The sequence below is a fragment of the Tursiops truncatus genome, chromosome 7, assembly GCF_011762595.2.
Source record: "Tursiops truncatus isolate mTurTru1 chromosome 7, mTurTru1.mat.Y, whole genome shotgun sequence".
NCBI lineage: Eukaryota > Metazoa > Chordata > Mammalia > Artiodactyla > Delphinidae > Tursiops > Tursiops truncatus.
In genome coordinates, this window is record NC_047040.1 from 32187835 (window position 1) to 32206674 (window position 18840).

General features: G+C 38.8%; 1 protein-coding gene across 8 annotated transcripts in view; it reads left to right on the forward strand.

Annotated features, from left to right (window-relative positions):
• Nucleotides 1-18840, forward strand: part of RAPH1 (Ras association (RalGDS/AF-6) and pleckstrin homology domains 1) — a 183624-nt gene that overhangs the window by 51268 nt on the left and 113516 nt on the right. For 6 of the 8 annotated variants that reach the window (XM_033859865.2, XM_033859867.2, XM_073807370.1 and 3 more), the window contains one exon: nucleotides 3532-3606. The exons of the other annotated variants lie outside the window; for them this stretch is intronic. In XM_033859865.2, the coding sequence (XP_033715756.1) occupies nucleotides 3532-3606 (75 nt within the window). The remainder of the gene's footprint in view (nucleotides 1-3531; nucleotides 3607-18840) is intronic. 8 annotated transcript variants of the gene reach the window in all.

Consider the following 18840-nt stretch of genomic DNA (forward strand, 5'->3'; position numbering starts at 1 on the left):
TTCAAGCTGGGTTTCCATTGGTGAGATGATTTTCCAACATAATGAATAATTCTTGGTAAATGTTGAACGGGAATTAAGTGCAGGCTTCCCTCAATTTATTTTACATGGTAAATAGCATTCCTGGAAGAGTCACTGAATATCAAAATTATATAGAAATACTTTGTTCTTATGTGTAAAATGGAGTTACTGAGTTCTAAACTCAGATTGTTATCAACAGGAATTCCCATCTATAATAAGGACATTAAAAATTCATGTGTGATGTGGGACTTGTTATTATATGACATTGTTCCGTGCTTGCAGGGCATCTAGCATTTCTGACTTCCCTCCTCATAAATACCAGTAATGCCCCCCTCCTCCTCATTGTGACAGCCCAAAATATCCCCAGCTTTTTATGAAATGCCTCCTTGAGGGAAGCACCACCCAAGTTGAGAACCACTGATATCTCCCTTTGCTCTGTCTCTACCCTCCACCCCACCCACAGCTGCCTCCTACTCATCCTCCAGGACTCTAGGCCTTTTCAGAAATACTTTGCTGAGCCCCTAATTTGGGTTTAGACACTGCCTCTACCTCTTACTTGCTCCTATACCACTTAACATACTGTATTACAGTTGTCAGTTATCTCCCTATTAGACTCTAAACTCTGTGAGAGCAGGGAGTGCCTTTGCATCTCCAGTGCCTGGCATGGTTCCAGGTTCAACACTGAATAAATAGTGAATAAATGAAAAAAGGAGGGAAATAGACGAGAGAGAGAAAATGGGCTAATACACCAGTGAAATGGATTAAAAATAGGCTATTGACTTTGTGTTGTTAGTGGTAAATGAAAGAAAATATAAGAAGGCCCTATTTAAATGAAGCTATGTGCATTTTTGTTATGAGCCACGTGTACCAAGACTGAGGCTGACTTAACAGTGTGCCCAGAACACTGTGTCTTTCCCTTTTCTCAGTCCTCCACCTGCACTCCACTCTCCTCATCCCTCTCGCATCTTTCTCCAGTAACCAGTTCTCGGCCTCCAGCACCTCCCTCCTGAGCAATTCTAGAGCACTGTGTGACGGGCGCCAGTAGGGGAAGGAAGATAAGGCATTTATTGAAGGAAGGTGTTAGCTGCTTGTGGTTTCTAGATTTTCATTTTTTTCTGCTACAAATACTTGTGGCTTAGAGGGAACGTGGAGCCCTGGCCAGTGGTGAAGCAGTGCATGGCTGAGTGACTGTCCCAAACACAAAGGGGTTATGATCTTGTTCAGCTACTGCTTGTAGTCTCATTTTTTTAGATGTGGTGTTTTTGGGGGTCACCAACCATTAATGATTATCCTCTTTTTATTTTAAGGTATTTAAACCTTTCAGTATTTTAAAATCAGTAACTTCTACTTCTGGGTCTTCAAACAAATACAGTTAGATAATATTGTTTCTTACTGATCAGATATAGATTTTTTTAGTGATTTGAAGTCTTGAGGTGATTTGAGTTTGAAGACTGACTAAATTTTGTAAGATCTTTTTTTTTAAGTTTAAACTTGAATTTAATGTCTAGAATTATATTTACCAAAGAATAGTTTGTTTCGATGGCCTCAAGCAGAATTTTTTTTTAATTTGAAAAATAATTATCTGAATATAGATATTCTACTCATTTGGGGGATCTTTATCTGAGAAAGTAACTTTTATGAGTAAGACAGATAGGACTAGGTTTTCAAGAAATTATTTTCTATATGTTCTACATAATTACGTAAGAATACGTTTTTCCCATTATATATGAATAACAAAAAATGAATGAGAATAAGAGCAATGAAAGTTATAGTTGCTCTTTTTAATTGTCCTCAGTTTTCTTCCTGGTCTTAGCTGATTGCTAACCTCAAATTAAATTCAATTTTCAGAAACTTCTGCTTAACCTGGCGTTTTTATAGGTGAGCCAACTAATCTTTACCTTCAGGGGATTATACCATCTAGGTAAATGAGGACCTAGAGATAATTTTCTCCGTTCTTATTATTGTTTGACCTTTTAGTGCTAATATTGATGAAAACGTCCAGTTTTTGTTTTAAATCTTAGGGTTTTTTTTTTTTCAGTGTTTTTTTTCTTGTTTGTTTTGTTTTTTTTTGTTTTTGCTGTACACGGGCCTCTCACTGTTGTGGCCTCTCCCGTTGCGGAACACAGGCTCCGGACGCGCAGGCTCAGCGGCCATGGCTCACGGGCCCAGCCACTCCGCGGCATGTGGGATCTTCCCGGACCGGGGCACGAACCCGTGTCCCCTGCATCGGCAGGCAGACTCCCAACCACTGTGCCACCAGGGAAGCCCTTAGGGTTTTTTTTTTGTTTTGTTTTGTTTTTTGTTTTTTTCCCCCCAGGAGTAGGTGAAAGGGGCAGGTATGCTTGTAAGGTTCATCTTGAACTAAAAGCTAAAAAAAAAATACAGGCAGTGACATACAATATAGCAAACCCAACACAACATAGTGCAGATATGAGCAAAGATTAAGTTAATATTATTTTCTGTAACAGTGTTTTAATTTTGAAGTTGTGTATCTTGTTATCTGTGACAATGAACTTTATGAGAGTAGGTGCTGTTCTAGTATTTCTCTCCAAAAAATTTGTTCCTCAAGAATAACTTGATATATACTTAGATTTATAAAATATAATATTATAGAATACTTTCTATAACTCTACTCAGCTGTGCCATGCATTGTTTTAAATGGTGGTTAGTAACTACATAACATTAAAAAATAAATACTAACTTAGAATTATTTAGGGATAAGCAAGTCTGAATTACACATATATCAAAACAGCAGCAATTTATACTATATGAGTTTAATAAATACAGTTGCAAAAGCATAACTTACAATGTTTACAACCTTACTAAAAAGGTTTTAAGGGGGAAGAGGACAGTTAGGGACTATGTTATTCACAAATCATTTTTATGAAAATATACTAATTGAATTCATTTAACCAACTTAAGGGAAAACACTTCATAATATTTTGTTTATATCATTCATTTGCTATACAAGTCCTTTACTTGGGCAACACAGTACTGTTAATACTGATATAATGAGTGAATTAATAAAATTTTACTGAAAACATGTGATAACATTAGGCAAAATATTTATGGACATTTTTCCTCTTGGTGTGGCTATCATTGATTTGGTCAGAAATACTTGCAAAAGTTTTAAAACTGAGGAAGGAATAGGGATAGTCATTCGTCTTTGACACCTGTTTATTTGTGCTGTGTGCACAGCACTCAGAAGCACAGCCCTAAAAGACAAATTGCTCTGTGATCTTTGCAGGGTGTGATCCATTTTCCCAGAGCTGAGGGGTCAGCAGGAGTGGGCTAGGGCATGCCTGCTGGCAAAGGTGGTGTCTTTCCCTCCCCCTCCTTTTCTTTTTCTTTTTTTAAATTTGGTCATATTTCATTGAGTTTAGGTAAAATATGAAATTAATGGTAGAGAATCATTCTTGCTTTGTCAACGTTATATTTTAAACACATAAAACCTCCACTGACTTCTATTGCCTTTTTTGTTTGTTTGTTTTTCTCTCTCTTTTCCTGCACAAGCACTCCTATCTGGACAGGGAAACCTCCCTTCTTCTGAGAAACATTGCAGGAAAACCTTCTCATTTGCTGACCAAGGTGATACTTCTTCTTCCACCTGCATGTAAATATTTATTGCCTTATAGGTAGAATGTAATTTCTGTTTTTGACTGTGCTCTCAGATTTCTCAGGTTGTGCTTTCTTATTTTTGCACCTTTGTTCTTAATAGAGGTATTTTTTTCTCTTACTGAAGGTAATTATTTACTGATCTTAATAACTATCAGAAAATACTGAGAGTAGAAAATATTTTCAGTAATTTTTCACTAGTTTTTAACTTTCGTAAATACCTGACAGCCTGCCCAAGTGTGTTGGCACTTTTTCTAGTTTAACATTGTATTTAATTTTGAAGTCTGAAATCATTGTTTAATTTTAACTTACTTCTAATGGCCATCCATGCTGTGAGGTACTTTAGCAAACTTTGTTTTTTAATTTTTGTTTATATTATCAATGCCTCATTTAATTAAACATTTATTTATATAAACAGAATCTTACTTTACATTAGTTTAATCAAATTGGAAGAGAAGGCTGCAATTTAAATTTCTCAGTTCTCTGCCCTCAGAATGGTTTGAATCAGTCCAGCTGGATTTTCATTGGGCTTGCATCTTACAACAATTTAAAATCACTTAGCCACTGTCATCATTAACTCAGGAAGAACAGAATAGGGAAGCTGAACAGCTTTCTACCTCCTCACAAGTCATGTTTTTATTTTGTTATTTTATTTAAATAATGTTAAATTCAAGCATGTCAGACTTGGTTATAGATAGTTTCTGAAGAATATACAAAGTAATTATGGTTTATGTCTCTTAAGTTTTTATTATCGTATCAGAGGGTTTCTTTCTTTTTTTTTTTTTTTTTTGCGGTACACGGGCCTCTCACTGTTGTGGCCTCTCCCGTTGCGGGGCACAGGCTCCGGACGCGCAGGCTCAGCGGCCATGGCTCACGGGCCCAGCCGCTCCGCGGCATGTGGGATCTTCCCGGACTTTAAAAAATTATTTCTTCTTAACTTTATAAACTTGTGAAAGAAGATGGTAAAGCTAAAATTAAAATCTCCATGAGTAACAGCTCAAAGAGAAGACTCAAGAATCAGCAATAGGACTTCCGGGAAGATGGCGGAAGAGTAAGACTCGGAGATCACCTTCCTCCCCACAGATACACCAGAAATACATCTACGCGTGCAACAACTCCTACGGAGCACCTACTGAACGCTGGCAGAAGACCTCAGACCTCCTAAAAGGCAAGGAACCCCCCACGTACCTGGTTAGGGCAAAAGAAGAAAGAATAAACAGAGACAAAAGGATAGGGACGGGACCTGCACCAGCGGGAAGGAGCTGTGAAGGAGAAAAAGTGTCCACACACTAGGAAGCCCCTTCGCGGGCGGAGACTGCGGGTGGCGGAGTGGGGGAGCTTCGGAGACGCGGAAGAGAGCACAGCAACAGGGGTGCGGAGGGCAAAGCAGAGAGATTCCAGCGCAGAGGATCGGGGCCGACTGGCACTCACCAGCCGAGAGGCTTGTCTGCTCGCCCGATGGGGCGGGCGGGGCTGGGAGCTGCGGCTCCGGCTTCTGTCGGAGCACCGGGAGAGGACTGAGCTTGGCGGCGTGAACACAGCCTGCAGGGCGTTAGTGCGCCGCGGCTAGCCGGGAGAGAGTCCGGGGAAAAGTCTGGACCTGCCGAAGAGGCAAGAGACTTTTTCTTCCCTCTTTGTTTCCTGGTGCACGAGGAGAGGGGATTAAGAACGCTGCTTAAGAGAGCTCCAGAAACGGGCGTGAGCCGCGGCTAAAAGTGCAGAGCCCAGAGACAGACATGAGACGCCAAGGTCGCTGCTGCCGCCACCAAGAAGCCTGTGTGTGAACACAGGTCACTATCCACACCCCCTTACGGGGAGCCTGTGCAGCCCGCCACTGCCAGGGTCCCGGGATCCAGGGACAACTCACCCGGGAGAACACACGGCGCGCCTCAGGCTAGCAACGTCACGCTGGCCTCTGCCGCCGCAGGCCCGCCCCGCACTCCGTGACCCCCCCCCCCCGCCCCCGGCCTGAGTGAGCCAGAGCCTCCGAATCAGCGGCTCCTTTAACCCCGTCCTGTCTGAGCAAAGAACAGACGCCCTCTGGCAACCTACACGCACAGGCGGGGCCAAATCCAAAGCTGAGCCCCTGGGAGCTGTGAGAACAAAGAAGAGAAAGAGAAATCTCTCCCAGCAGCCTCAGAAGCAGCGGATTAAAGCTCCACAATCAACTTGATGTACCCTGCATCTGTGGAATACATGAATAGACAACGAATCATCCCAAATTAAGGAGCAGTGTGGATGAAAGACTCTTGGTGCTGCAGCCAGGAGTTAGTGCTGTGCCTCTGAGGTGGGAGAGCCAACTTCAGGACACTGGTCCACAAGAGGCCTCCCAGCTGCACATAATATCAAACGGCGAAAATCTCCCAGAGATCTCCATCTCAACGCCAGCACCCAGCTTCACTCAACGACCAGCAAGCTACAGTGCTGGATATCCTATGCCAAACAACTAGCAAGACAGGAACACAACCCCACCCATTAGCAGAGAGGCTGCCCAAAATCATAATAAGTCTACAGACACCCCAAAACACACCACCAGACGGGGACCTGCCCACCAGAAAGACAAGATCCAGCCTCATCCACCAGAACACAGGCACTAGTCCCCTCCACCAGGAAGCCTACACAACCCACTGAACCAACCTTAGCCACTGGGGACAGACACAAAAACAACAGGAACTACGAACCTTCAGCATGCAAAAAGGAGACCCCAAACACAGTAAGATAAGCAAAATGAAAAGACAGAAAAACACAGCAGATGAAGGAGCAAGATAAAAACCCACCAGACCTAACAAATGAAGAGGAAATAGGCAGTCGACCTGAAAAAGAATTCAGAATAATGATAGTAAAGATGATCCAAAATCTTGGAAATAGAATAGACAAAATGCAAGAATCAGTTAACAAGGACCTAGAAGAACTAAAGATGAAACAAACAATGATGAACAACACAATAAATGAAATGAAAAATACTCTAGATGGGATCAATAGCAGAATAACTGAGGCAGAAGAACGGATAAGTGACCTGGAAGATAAACTAGTGGAAATAACTACTGCAGAGCTGAATAAAGAAAAAAGAATGAAAACAACTGAGGACAGTCTCAGAGACCTCTGGGACAACATTAAACGCACCAACATTCGAATTATAGGGGTTCCAGAAGAAGAAGAGAGAAAGGGACTGAGAAAATATTTGAAGAGATTATAGTTGAAAACTTCCCTAATATGGGAAAGGAAATAGTTAATCAAGTCCAGGAAGCACAGAGAGTCCCATACAGGATAAATCCAAGGAGAAATACTCCAAGACACATATTAATCAAACTGTCAAAAATTAAATACAAAGAAAACATATTAAAAGCAGCAAGGGAAAAAACAACAAATAACACACAAGGGAATCCCCATAAGGTTAACAGCTGATCTTTCAGCAGAAACTCTGCAAGCCAGAAGGGAGTGGCAGGACATATTGAAAGTGTTGAAGGAGAAAAACCTGCAACCAAGATTACTCTACCCAGCAAGGATCTCATTCAGATTTGATGGAGAAATTAAAACCTTTACAGACAAGCAAAAGCTGAGAGAGTTCAGCACCACCAAACCAGCTCTACAACAACTGCTAAAGGAACTTCTCTAGGCAAGAAACACAAAAGAAGGAAAAGACCTACAATAACGAACCCAAAACAATTAAGAAAATGGGAATGGGAACACACACATCGATAATTACCTTAAATGTAAATGGACTAAATGCTCCCACCAAAAGAAACAGATTGGCTGAATGGATACAAAAACAAGACGCATATATTTGCTGTCTACAAGAGACCCACTTCAGACATAGAGACACATACAGACTGAAAGTAAGGGGATGGAAAAAGGTATTTCATGCAAATGGAAACCAAAAGAAAGCTGGAGTAGCAATTCTCATATCAGACAAAATAGACTTTAAAACAAAGACTATTAGAAGAGACAAAGAAGGACACTACATAATGATCAAGGCTTCGATCCAAGAAGAAGATATAACAATTGTAAATATTTATGCACCCAACATAGGAGCACCTCAATACATAAGGCAAATACAGCCATAAAAGGGGAAATCGACAGTAACACATTCATAGTAGGGGACTTTAACACCCCACTTTCACCAATGGACAGATCATCCAAAATGAAAATAAATAAGGAAACACAAGCTTTAAATGATACATTAAACGAGATGGACTTAATTGATATTTATAGGACATTCCATCCAAAAATAACAGAATACACATTTTTGTCAAGTGCTCATGGAACATTCTCCAGGATAGATCATATCTTGGGTCACAAATCAAGCCTTGGTAAATTTAAGAAAATTGAAATTGTATCAAGTATCTTTTCCGACCACAACGCTATGAGACTAGATATCAATTACAGGAAAAGATCTGTAACAAATACAAACACATGAAGGCTAAACAATACACTACTTAATAACGAAGTGATCACTGAAGAAATCAAAGAGGAAATCAAAAAATATCTAGAAACAAATGACAATGAAGACACGAGACCCAAAATCTATGGAATGCAGCAAAAGCAGTTCTCAGAGGGAAGTTTATAGCAATACAATCCTACCTTAAGAAACAGGAAACATCTCGAATAAACAACCTAACCTTGCACCTAAAGCAATTAGAGAAAGAAGAACAAAAAAACCCCAAAGTTAGCAGAAGGAAAGAAATCATAAAAATCAGATCAGAAATAAATGAAAAAGAAATGAAGGAAACGATAGCAAAGATCAATAAAACTAAAAGCTGGTTCTTTGAAAGGATAAACAAAATTGATGATAAACCATTAGCCAGACTCATCAAGAAAAAAAGGGAGAAGACTCAAATCAATAGAATTAGAAATGAAAAAGGAGAAGTAACAACTGACACTGCAGAAATACAAAAGATCATGAGAGATTACTACAAGCAACTCTATGCCAATAAAATGGACAACCTGGAAGAAATGGACAAATTCTTAGAAAGGCACAACCTGCCAAGACTGAATCAGGAAGAAATGGAAAATATGAACAGACCAGTCACAAGCACTGAAATTGAAACTGTGATTAAAAATCTTCCAACAAGCAAAAGCCCAGGACCAGATGGCTTCACAGGCAAATTCTATCCAACATTTAGAGAAGAGCTATCACCTATCCTTCTCAAACTTCCAAAATATAGCAGAGGGAGGAACACTCCCCAAGTCATTCTACGAGGCCACCATCACCCTGATACCAAAACCAGACAAGGACGTCACAAAAAAAGAAAACTACAGGCCAATATCACTGATGAACATAGATGCAAAAATCCTCAACAAAATACTAGCAAACGGAATCCAACAGCACATTAAACGGATCATACACCATGATCAAGTGGGGTTTATTCCAGGAATGCAAGGATTCTTCAATATACGCAAATCAATCAAGGTGATACACCATATTAACAAATTGAAGGAGAAAAACCATATGATCATTTCAATAGATGCAGAGAAAGCTTTTGACAAAATTCAACACCCATTTATGATAAAAACCCTGCAGAAAGTAGGCATAGAGGGAACTTTCCTCAACATAATAAAGGCCATATATGACAAACCCACAGCCAACATCGTCCTCAGTGGTGAAAAACTGAAAGCATTTCCACTAAGATCAGGAACAAGACAAGGTTGCCCACTCTCACCACTCTTATTCAACATAGTTTTGGAAGTTTTAGCCACAGCAATCAGAGAAGAAAAGGAAATAAAAGGAATCCAAATCGGAAAAGAAGAAGTAAAGCTGTCACTGTTTGCAGATGACATGATACTATACATAGAGAATCCTAAAGATGCTACCAGAAAACTACTAGAACTAATCAATGAATTTGGTAAAGTAGCAGGATACAAAATTAATGCACAGAAATCTCTGGCATTCCTATACACTAATGATGAAAAATCTGAAAGTGAAATCAAGAAAACACTCCCATTTACCATTGGAACAAAAAGAATAAAATATCTAGGAATAAACCTACCTAAGGAGACAAAAGACCTGTATGCAGAAAATTATAAGACACTGATGAAAGAAATTAAAGATGATACAAATAGATGGAGAGATATACCATGTTCTTGGATTGGAAGCATCAACATTGTGAAAATGACTCTACTACCCAAAGCAATCTACAGATTCAATGCAATCCCTATCAAACTACCACTGGCATTTTTCGCAGAACTAGAACAAAAAATTTCACAATTTGTATGGAAACAAAAAGGCCCCGAATAGCCAAAGCAATCTTGAGAATGAAAAACGGAGCTGGAGGAATCAGGCTTCCTGACTTCAGACTGTACTACAAAGCTACAGTAATCAAGACAGTATGGTACTGGCACAAAAACAGAAATATAGATCAATGGAACAGGATAGAAAGCCCAGAGATAAACCCACGCACATATGGTCACCTTATCTTTGACAAAGGAGGCAGGAATGTACAGTGGAGAAAGGACAGCCTCTTCAATAAGTGGTGCTGGGAAAACTGGACAGCTACATGTAAAAGTATGAGATTAGATCACTCCCTAACACCATACACAAAAATAAGCTCAAAATGGATTAAAGACCTAAATGTAAGGCCAGAAACTATCAAACTCTTAGAGGAAAACATAGGCAGGACACTCTATGACATAAATCACAGCAAGGTCCTTTTTGACCCACCTCCTAGAGAAATGGAAATAAAAACAAAAGTAAACAAATGGGACCTAATGAAACTTAAAAGCTTTTGCACAGCAAAGGAAACCATAAACAAGACCAAAAGACAACCCTCAGAATGGGAGAAAATATTTGCAAATGAAGCAACTGACAAAGGATTAATCTCCAAAATTTATAAGCAGCTCATGCAGCTTAATAACAAAAAAACAACCCAATCCAAAAATGGGCAGAAGACCTAAATAGACATTTCTCCAAAGAAGATATACAGAGTGCCAACAAACACATGAAAGAATGCTCAACATCACTAATCATTAGAGAAATGCAAATCAAAACTACAATGAGATATCATCTCACACCAGTCAGAATGGCCATCATCAAAAAATCTAGAAACAATAAATGCTGGAGAGGGTGTGGAGAAAAGGGAACCCTCTTACACTGTTGGTGGGAATGTAACTTGATACAGCCACTGTGGAGAACAGTATGGAGTTTCCTTAAAAAACTACAAATAGAACTACCATATGACCCAGCAATCCCACTACTGGGCATATACCCTGAGAAAACCATAATTCAAAAAGAGTCATGTACCAAAATGTTCATTGCAGCTCTATTTACAATAGCCCAGAGATGGAAACAACCTAAGTGTCCATCATTGGATGAATGGATAAAGAAGATGTGGCACATATATACAATGGAATATTACTCAGCCATAAAAAGAAACGAAATTGAGCTATTTGTAATGAGGTGGATAGACCTAGAGTCTGTCATACAGAGTGAAGTAAGTCAGAAAGAGAGAGACAAATACTGTATGCTAACACATATATATGGAATTTAAGAAAAAAAAATGTCATGAAAAACCTAGGGGTGAAACAGGAATAAAGACACAGACCTACTAGAGCATGGACTTGAGGATATGGGGAAGGGGAAGGGTAAGCTGTGACAAAGCGAGAGAGAGGCATGGACATATATACACTACCAAACGTAAGGTAGATAGCTAGTGGGAAGCAGCCGCCTAGCACAGGGAGATCAGCTCGGTGCTTTGTGACCGCCTGGAGGGGTGGGATAGGGAGGGTGGGAGGGAGGGAGACGCAAGCGGGAAGAGATATGGGAACATATGTATATATATAACTGATTCATTTTGTTGTGAAGCTGAAACTAACATACCATTGTAAAACAATTATACTCCAATAAGATGTTAAAAAAAAAAAAAAAGAATCAGCAATAAAACCCTTTCTTTTGCTTGAGTTTCTCTCCCTAAAGGAGATCTAGGAATAGGGTAGAAGCAGCTTAAAGATGAGGGAAATTTAGAAATTTAAGCATATGGTAGCCGTGTACGTTATAACCAGAGCAAAGAGCAAAATTCTTCCCTTTTTCTTAGCTCTTCCTTCTCTGTTCACTCTCTCTCTGGAATCCACTCTCATAGCTTCAACTAGGATCTCTGTTAATAGATCAGGTCTCTCTTCCTGAGAGGTCGCTGTCAGACAATTCCTGGAAGATGACCAGCACCTCCAGTTCTGCAGGTCTTCAGCTTCCTTAACCACACTCTCCCTGGGGCCTCACAATTTATATCTGTTTTCTTCTTTTGACACCTCTGTTTCTGTACACAATGCTGCCACTCCCCCACTTACCCAGGTTTGAGCCATCTGGTGCCTTTCTTGTCACTTATTATCTCAGAGCTCTAATAAGCTTGTCATAATCTGTAGGATTGGTTGAGTTCACCCATCCATTTCATTCCCATTGCCACCACCCTAAAGCAGCCTCGTATTTTTTATTAGAGCCACGACTCTTGTCTCTATTTTTGCCTGTCCCTCCTCCAGTGCATTTTGTATACTGCTCTCAGATGAAGTATAACATACTACCATTTCCATTGCCTATTTATTCAACAAATATTTGTTTAATCGTGTACTGCGTCAGGTGCTGGGATATACAGTAATTTTGTATGAAGTGGACATCGTCCCTGCCCTCAGCAGCTCACAGTCTATTTAGGAATATAGATAAAAAACGTTTACAAGCAAGCATGTAAACAAACTCTAAATCATGTTAAGTGCTATGAAGGAAACCAGGTAAGTAATAGAGAATACTGGGGGGAGGATTAGGGCTACATTTCCTTTAGATGGTAACATCAGCAAAGGCCCTTATAAGGGGTGATATTTAATGTAAAGCTTGAAGGATGAAAAGAAGCCAGCTTGAGGGTGAAGGGAAATGTTCCAAGTAGAGAGGTCCAGGGAGAAAAAAGCTTGGCATGTTTGAGAAGCTGAAGAAACACTATGTTGCTGGAGCCACAGTAGTTGAGTAGTTGAATGAAGATATGAGTATCTTGATTTAGGTTTGGAGAGGTAGACAGGAATCAGATCATTCAAGGCACACTGAGGAGTTCCCCCCCCCCCCGCCCCCCGCTAAATGCAGTGAGAATCTATTGAAGAGAATAACTTCATTCAACAAATATTTACTGAATACCTATTATGTGCCAGACACTGTTTACAACCCTTGAGATATGGCAGTGAACAGAACAGAGTTCCTATAACAGGGAGAGTAAGGTGTTTGCAAGTTTGGAAAAAAATGCAGGCAGTAACTTCTCATCTCCCTTTGCCCAAGAGATGTTGATACTCACTGCAGCGTCAGAGCCATCGCTACTCAGATCCAAGTGCTGGCATTACTGGTGTATGTGGCCAACATCTGACTCTAGCTACCTCTATATACTGCCCTGCTTTTATACAACAAGACATTTGATCAGGAAGGTGACTCAGTAGCATAGAACCTAAACGTTTAGGGTGGAGTGGGGGATGGAGTCAAGGACGAGGTGGCAGAAACTCCTAGATAACCGGAGCCACAGGGACCTCTCGATGTCAGTGCCCTCTACCAGAGCACGTGGCTGTTTTGAAGCTAAGTTGAGTTTATACCTCTTTCATACCACCTGTGTGGCAGTCTGGTTCCCCTTACCCAAAAGCATGGTGTCCCAGTTACTGACTCACCTCTGACCTGCACTTTTCCAAACTAGGACTTTGTAACACTGGGTAGTTAGAACACAGTAAAATGAACACAGTAACACTGCTTAGGCCAAGAATGCAAAAAGAATGCTTTGTTTGTTTGTTTCCATCCCCAATCCAGTTGTCATTATATCACTGTTAATGAAATCACTACCCCATTATACAGTTCTGAGCCAGGAGCCTCTGCAAAAACAATGCCAACCTATTTCTTCTAGGAGCAGCATTAGTGCCAGCACAGGACTATTTTGCCATAAATGGGAGCAGCGGGCAAAAGACACATTGCTGATCTGATGCCCTTAAGTCTCTGGGTACCATTTGAAAGGCCTTCCCTGACCTCCTGAAATAATGCATTTTTCTACTCTTTACTCCTTTAACCTGCTTTATTTTATTTTTTTTCATAGAACTGACCACTAACTGACTTATCTCATACCTGTTTCTTTCTTGTCTCTCGTTAAATGTAAGCTCCATGAGAGCAGGAGCTCTGTATCCCCGGCACTCAAGCCCAAGCCTGGACAGTCTCGACAAACATCTGTCATGTAAAAGAATGGTCCTCTAGTGACCATCGAGGTTTCAAGGACTGCTGTACTGTTAATCACCCTTTTCTTTGCTTCAGAGAAGTTGTAAAAATGCTTTTATATTACTGAAAGTCTTTTGTTTTTGATAAGCAGTTTTTATTTACTGTTATCCCCAAAGTGTATGTATGCTATAATCCTTAAGGACAAAAGGGACTGTGACATGGTAGAAAGAGCAAGTAGTTATTCACTTGGTAACTGCCTGTATGATCTTTGAAAGATAAGTCTTTCTGGGCCTTAATTAGTTCAGTGGACATAATAATAATAATGTTAGCCCCTGCATTATTGAGAATTAGATGAGATACATGCCTTGTAGTGTGTGGCAAGTAGGTGTTCAGTTAATATTAGTTCTCTTCTTAGTGAGAGAATCTGTTTCGTGATTTCTTCAGGGGGAAGTAGACTAGTTGTTACTATTATTATTTTGGCTCTAAGCAGTTTTATAGAATAGAACATTTTGTGGGCATTAAACTGTTCATCACTCCAAGTTTTCTTTGAATCATTTTAATTTACACAACTTTATTGTAATCTGTGACACAAACTGGACCTCAAAGAAACTGCTAACTACTCTTCAGCTCCTTAATTTCAATCCCATTGGTTCCGAACCCACAAAGCCTTAATAATTTCTTAGCTGAAGGAATTCACTAGCCAGTTCTTTGCAACTGTAACTCTTTCTGTAAGTATTCTAATTTTTACGCTGAAGAGAATGCTGTAACATGAAGAGAATGCTGTAACACTTTGTAACCACAGCATTGGCTTTCATTTAATCATAAGATCTTAACGGAGTTTTTGTCCTTTATGTAAATTTGAGGAGGCTTGGCATTTGATGGTTATTGATAGCCACACAGGAGTTTTTCAGGTGGAAAAATAGGTTGTCTCTTGCCCTTTTAAGGGAAGGGGTAGGAGAGAAAGTTAAGTTGTTATATGTGTGAGGTATCTTTTACTTATGTTAAGGATGGTTGTGAGACAAACAGTGTGAACAAAGGGATAGCCCAAAGATAAGGGGCAGAAAACTTAAGACCTACCTGAGTTTGTCAACTTTAACAAACAGAAGAGAAGATGGGATGAATAAAGCTTTGTTCTTTGTATTAAACTTGGCCTGCAGACATTGAACAGAGATTTACCTTGCCTAAATAAGTAAACTATTAGATGTCTTCTAAGTATATAATCTAAACACATCAGCAAAGATTTATTGACCTTTCCTGTATTGCACAGCACTCTGAGCTTAAAACAATTTCTTCCTTTCTATGGTTGTTATGGTTAAAAGTACGATTCTAGCCTAAATATAGTAAATACAAGCCAACTTTCTGAGGAAGAGCATATTACCCATGGGAAGTATAAAATACTATGAATCTTGCAATTTGATACAAATATTTTTATTTCCAGTTTTGCTCCAGTGACATTCAGACTCTAATAGTTAGAGGTATTTTGATCAATTGTTTCTTCTAAAAGCTTCTGGCAGGGATTGATTATCCTTGCTAATAAACTGGAGAAGAATAAACTAAAATTTGCCTAGGTTGAAATTAAGCACACAGTTCTTAAATTCAAATTTGACCAATTTATGTATTTATTAAGAGTAGTATTTTGAGCAAATGGAAGAATAGCTGAGTTTGGATGTTAAAATAGGCCCACCTGGCTGCTCTACATAAAAATGGTTTCTTATTGATGGCTAGGAAATCTGATTGGTTTAATGTATGTTAATTGGTTGTTTCTCTTGTTTCTTTAATCCTTTCTTCCTATATGTCAACTTTTTAGCCTGTGGAGCAGAAACTGATCTGGGAGTTTAAATTAATCTTACAATTGAATGACTTTTTGTCACTGCTTCAAAAGATAGCAGTGGTTGTATTCTATTGTATTTGGTAAATAATATAATAATAAAATGGGAGTATGAAAATACTGTTTTGGTGTTTATAACCAATATCAAAATGCTATATTTAAATTTTTATATTCCATTTTTGAATAGACTATTTTTTAAGAGCAGTGTTAGGTTCACAATAAAATTGAGAAGGCGGTACAGAGGTTTCCAGTATACCGCTTGCCCTCACACGTACATAGCTTCCCCATTATCAACATCCCCCACCAGAGTGGTACGTTTGTTATAATTGATGAACAAGTGTTGACCATTATTATCATCCAGAGTCCATAGTTTACATTAGGGTTCAGTCTTGGTGTTGTACGTTCTATGGCTTTGGACAAATGCGTAATGATGTGGAGCTATCATTATAGTATCATACAGAGTAGTTTCACTCCCACAAAAATCCTCTGTAGTCCACCTATTCATCCCTCCCTCTCCCTAACCTCTGACAGCCATTAATCTTTTTACTGTCTCCATAGTTTTACTTTTTCAGAATGTCATATAGTTGGAATCATACAATATGTAGCCTTTTCAGGTTGGCTTCTTTCACTTAGTCATGTGCATTTAAGGTTCCTCCATGTCTTTTCATGGCTTGATAGCTCATCTTTTTTTTAGCACTGAATAATATTCCATGGTCTGGATGTAGTACAGTTTATCCATTTGTCTACTGAAGGATATCTTGGTTGCTTCCAAGTTTTGGCAGTTATAAAGAAAGCTGCTATAAGCATCTGTGCGCAGGTTTTGGGGTGGAGGTAAGTTTTCATCTCATTTCGGTAGATATTAAGGAGCTTGATTACTGGAATATTGTAAGAGCATGTTTAGTTTTGTAAGAAACCACCAAACTATCTCCTAAAGTGGCTGTACCCTTTTGCATTCCCACCAGCAATGACTGAGAGTTCCTGTTGCTCCACAACCTCACCAGCATTTGATGTTTTCAGTGTTTTGGATTTGGGCCATTCTAATATGTGTGTAGTGGTATATCGTTGTTTAAATTAAAACAACGATGGCAGTTCTCTAATGACATATGACATGAGCATCTTTTCACAGGCTATTTGCCATCTGTGTAAGCTTTGGTGAGTTCTGTTCAGGTTTTTGGCCCAGTTTTTAAATTGGGTTGTTCATTTTCTTGTTGAGCTTTAAAATTCTTTGTATATTTTGGATAATAGTCCTTTATCAGATGTGTCTGATAAATATTTTCCCCTAGTCTATGGCTTGTCTTCTCATTCTCTTGAATATTCTCTTTTTCTTAAAAATGTTATTTGGCTTTGAGGAAATCTTCTAAACGTTTTTTAACTTATGCAGATCAATCATAATATCATAAAAGAATTTGGCCTTTTAGAAGCTCATGTTTATGTTCCAGATACACAAAGCATTGATACTATCAGTTTTTCCTCTTCAGACTTTGAGATTTAAATTTGCTTTTCAGAAATATGAAGTGAAATTCGAAATTATGCCTTGGTAAATTTTTCTTCTTTATAGCAGCCATTTATACCAATATAAGGATGTGGCAAATGAGCCATGAAGAACATACAATCATTATCCCATTGAGAAAACACTCATAAAACTTCTGCTTCCCTCTTTATCTTCCAAAATATGATGAAATAACTGATTTAATAAAAACCGCTGGAAAATGCTAGTACTTAGAATTCCTGTATAGAATAGTGCTCCACTCATCAGAAACACATAGGGTTTGGTAATTTAATAATGATTTTGTTTCTCTAAGACACAGAATTCTAGAGGCTGAGAGTTTGTTTGGTTTTTGTTTTGTTTTGTTTTGTTTTTGCAGTACGCGGGCCTCTCACTGTTGTGGCCTCTCCTGTTGCGGAGCACAGGCTCCGGACACGCAGGCTCAGTGGCCATGGCTCATGGGCCCAGCCGCTCCGCGGCATGTGGGATCTTCCCAGACCGGGGCACGAACCCGTGTCCCCTGCATGGGCAGGCAGACTCTCAACCCCTGGGCCACCAGGGAAGCCTGCGCATTTTAATGAGAGTTTTAATGACAGTAGTCTAGTTTTCTCATTTTATAGCCTGCTTTAAAAAGAAAAAAAAATGTATCTTATGTTAAAATATACAGTCAACATATTTTATAATTCTGTAATTTGTTTATTTGCATACAGGCGGAGGTAGGATGATTTAATCTTTTAATCAGAGGAGTATATCTAAGAATCAAGTCTTATCTTACTCCTCTCCATTGTTAAAATGCAATTCTTTGTTCTGTGTCTAATTGGGTTTACAGATAGTATTTCCAGACCTTAGTTATTATGTTAATTCACTGACTGCTTTCATTGAAATGGATCAGATTTCTGGCAAACAAACCCACTGTCCTTCCTAACCACTGTTTTCTTCTCTGTTCCACAGAGTAGTAAATACTAAGCTTGAAATGAGGGGAGTCAGCCTAGAGTGTGAAATGGAAAGAGAAGCAGTTAAAAAATAAGGAAGCCAACAGAATTTAGGAGAACAGGGAAGAATCTATTAAATGAATTGAGTTTTTGTTTTTTTGCCCTAGAAACTTCAGCTTTTTAACGAAGAATAACACATGGATTGTGGTTTTTAATCACAATCCAGAGCAGATAAAGTTTGGCTGATGTAAATAGGTTTCTCGCTTTTTTTTTTAAAGTCATATTAAGTAAAGAAATATATAATATGGCATTTTATGTTTTTCTTAGGTATTTTAGATATTTGCTAGAGCAACCAAAAGCTTAGAATTAAAAAGGAATCCTTTATTATAAGCAAAGGTTTACTTACATGAGTCTTTTTCAATTGGAGATTAATGCTACAGTGTACTATGGCCTATTGCTGGAAAGTACAAGTAAGTACCAGTGTTACAATACTATATGTTGTTCTAGGAGAAAATAGGCAAATGTTTTAAGTATAGTTTTATTTTATTACTACTTGTAATCTAAATTTTATAAAGTAGAAATTACTGTAAGTTAAATATTTGGAAAATTATATTAGTATTTTAAGAACTTTTATCCATGAATTAATAAAAACAAAATTGCATTTAAAGACGCGAGACATTGATTATATTGTGTGATTGCTCCAAAGCAGAGTAAAACCTAAGAATTTAATGCAGCCTCTTCTATTTGTATTTGTATATTAATATGAACATACCTACATTTTTTATTAAGTATTTTTGTATGGCTGCAA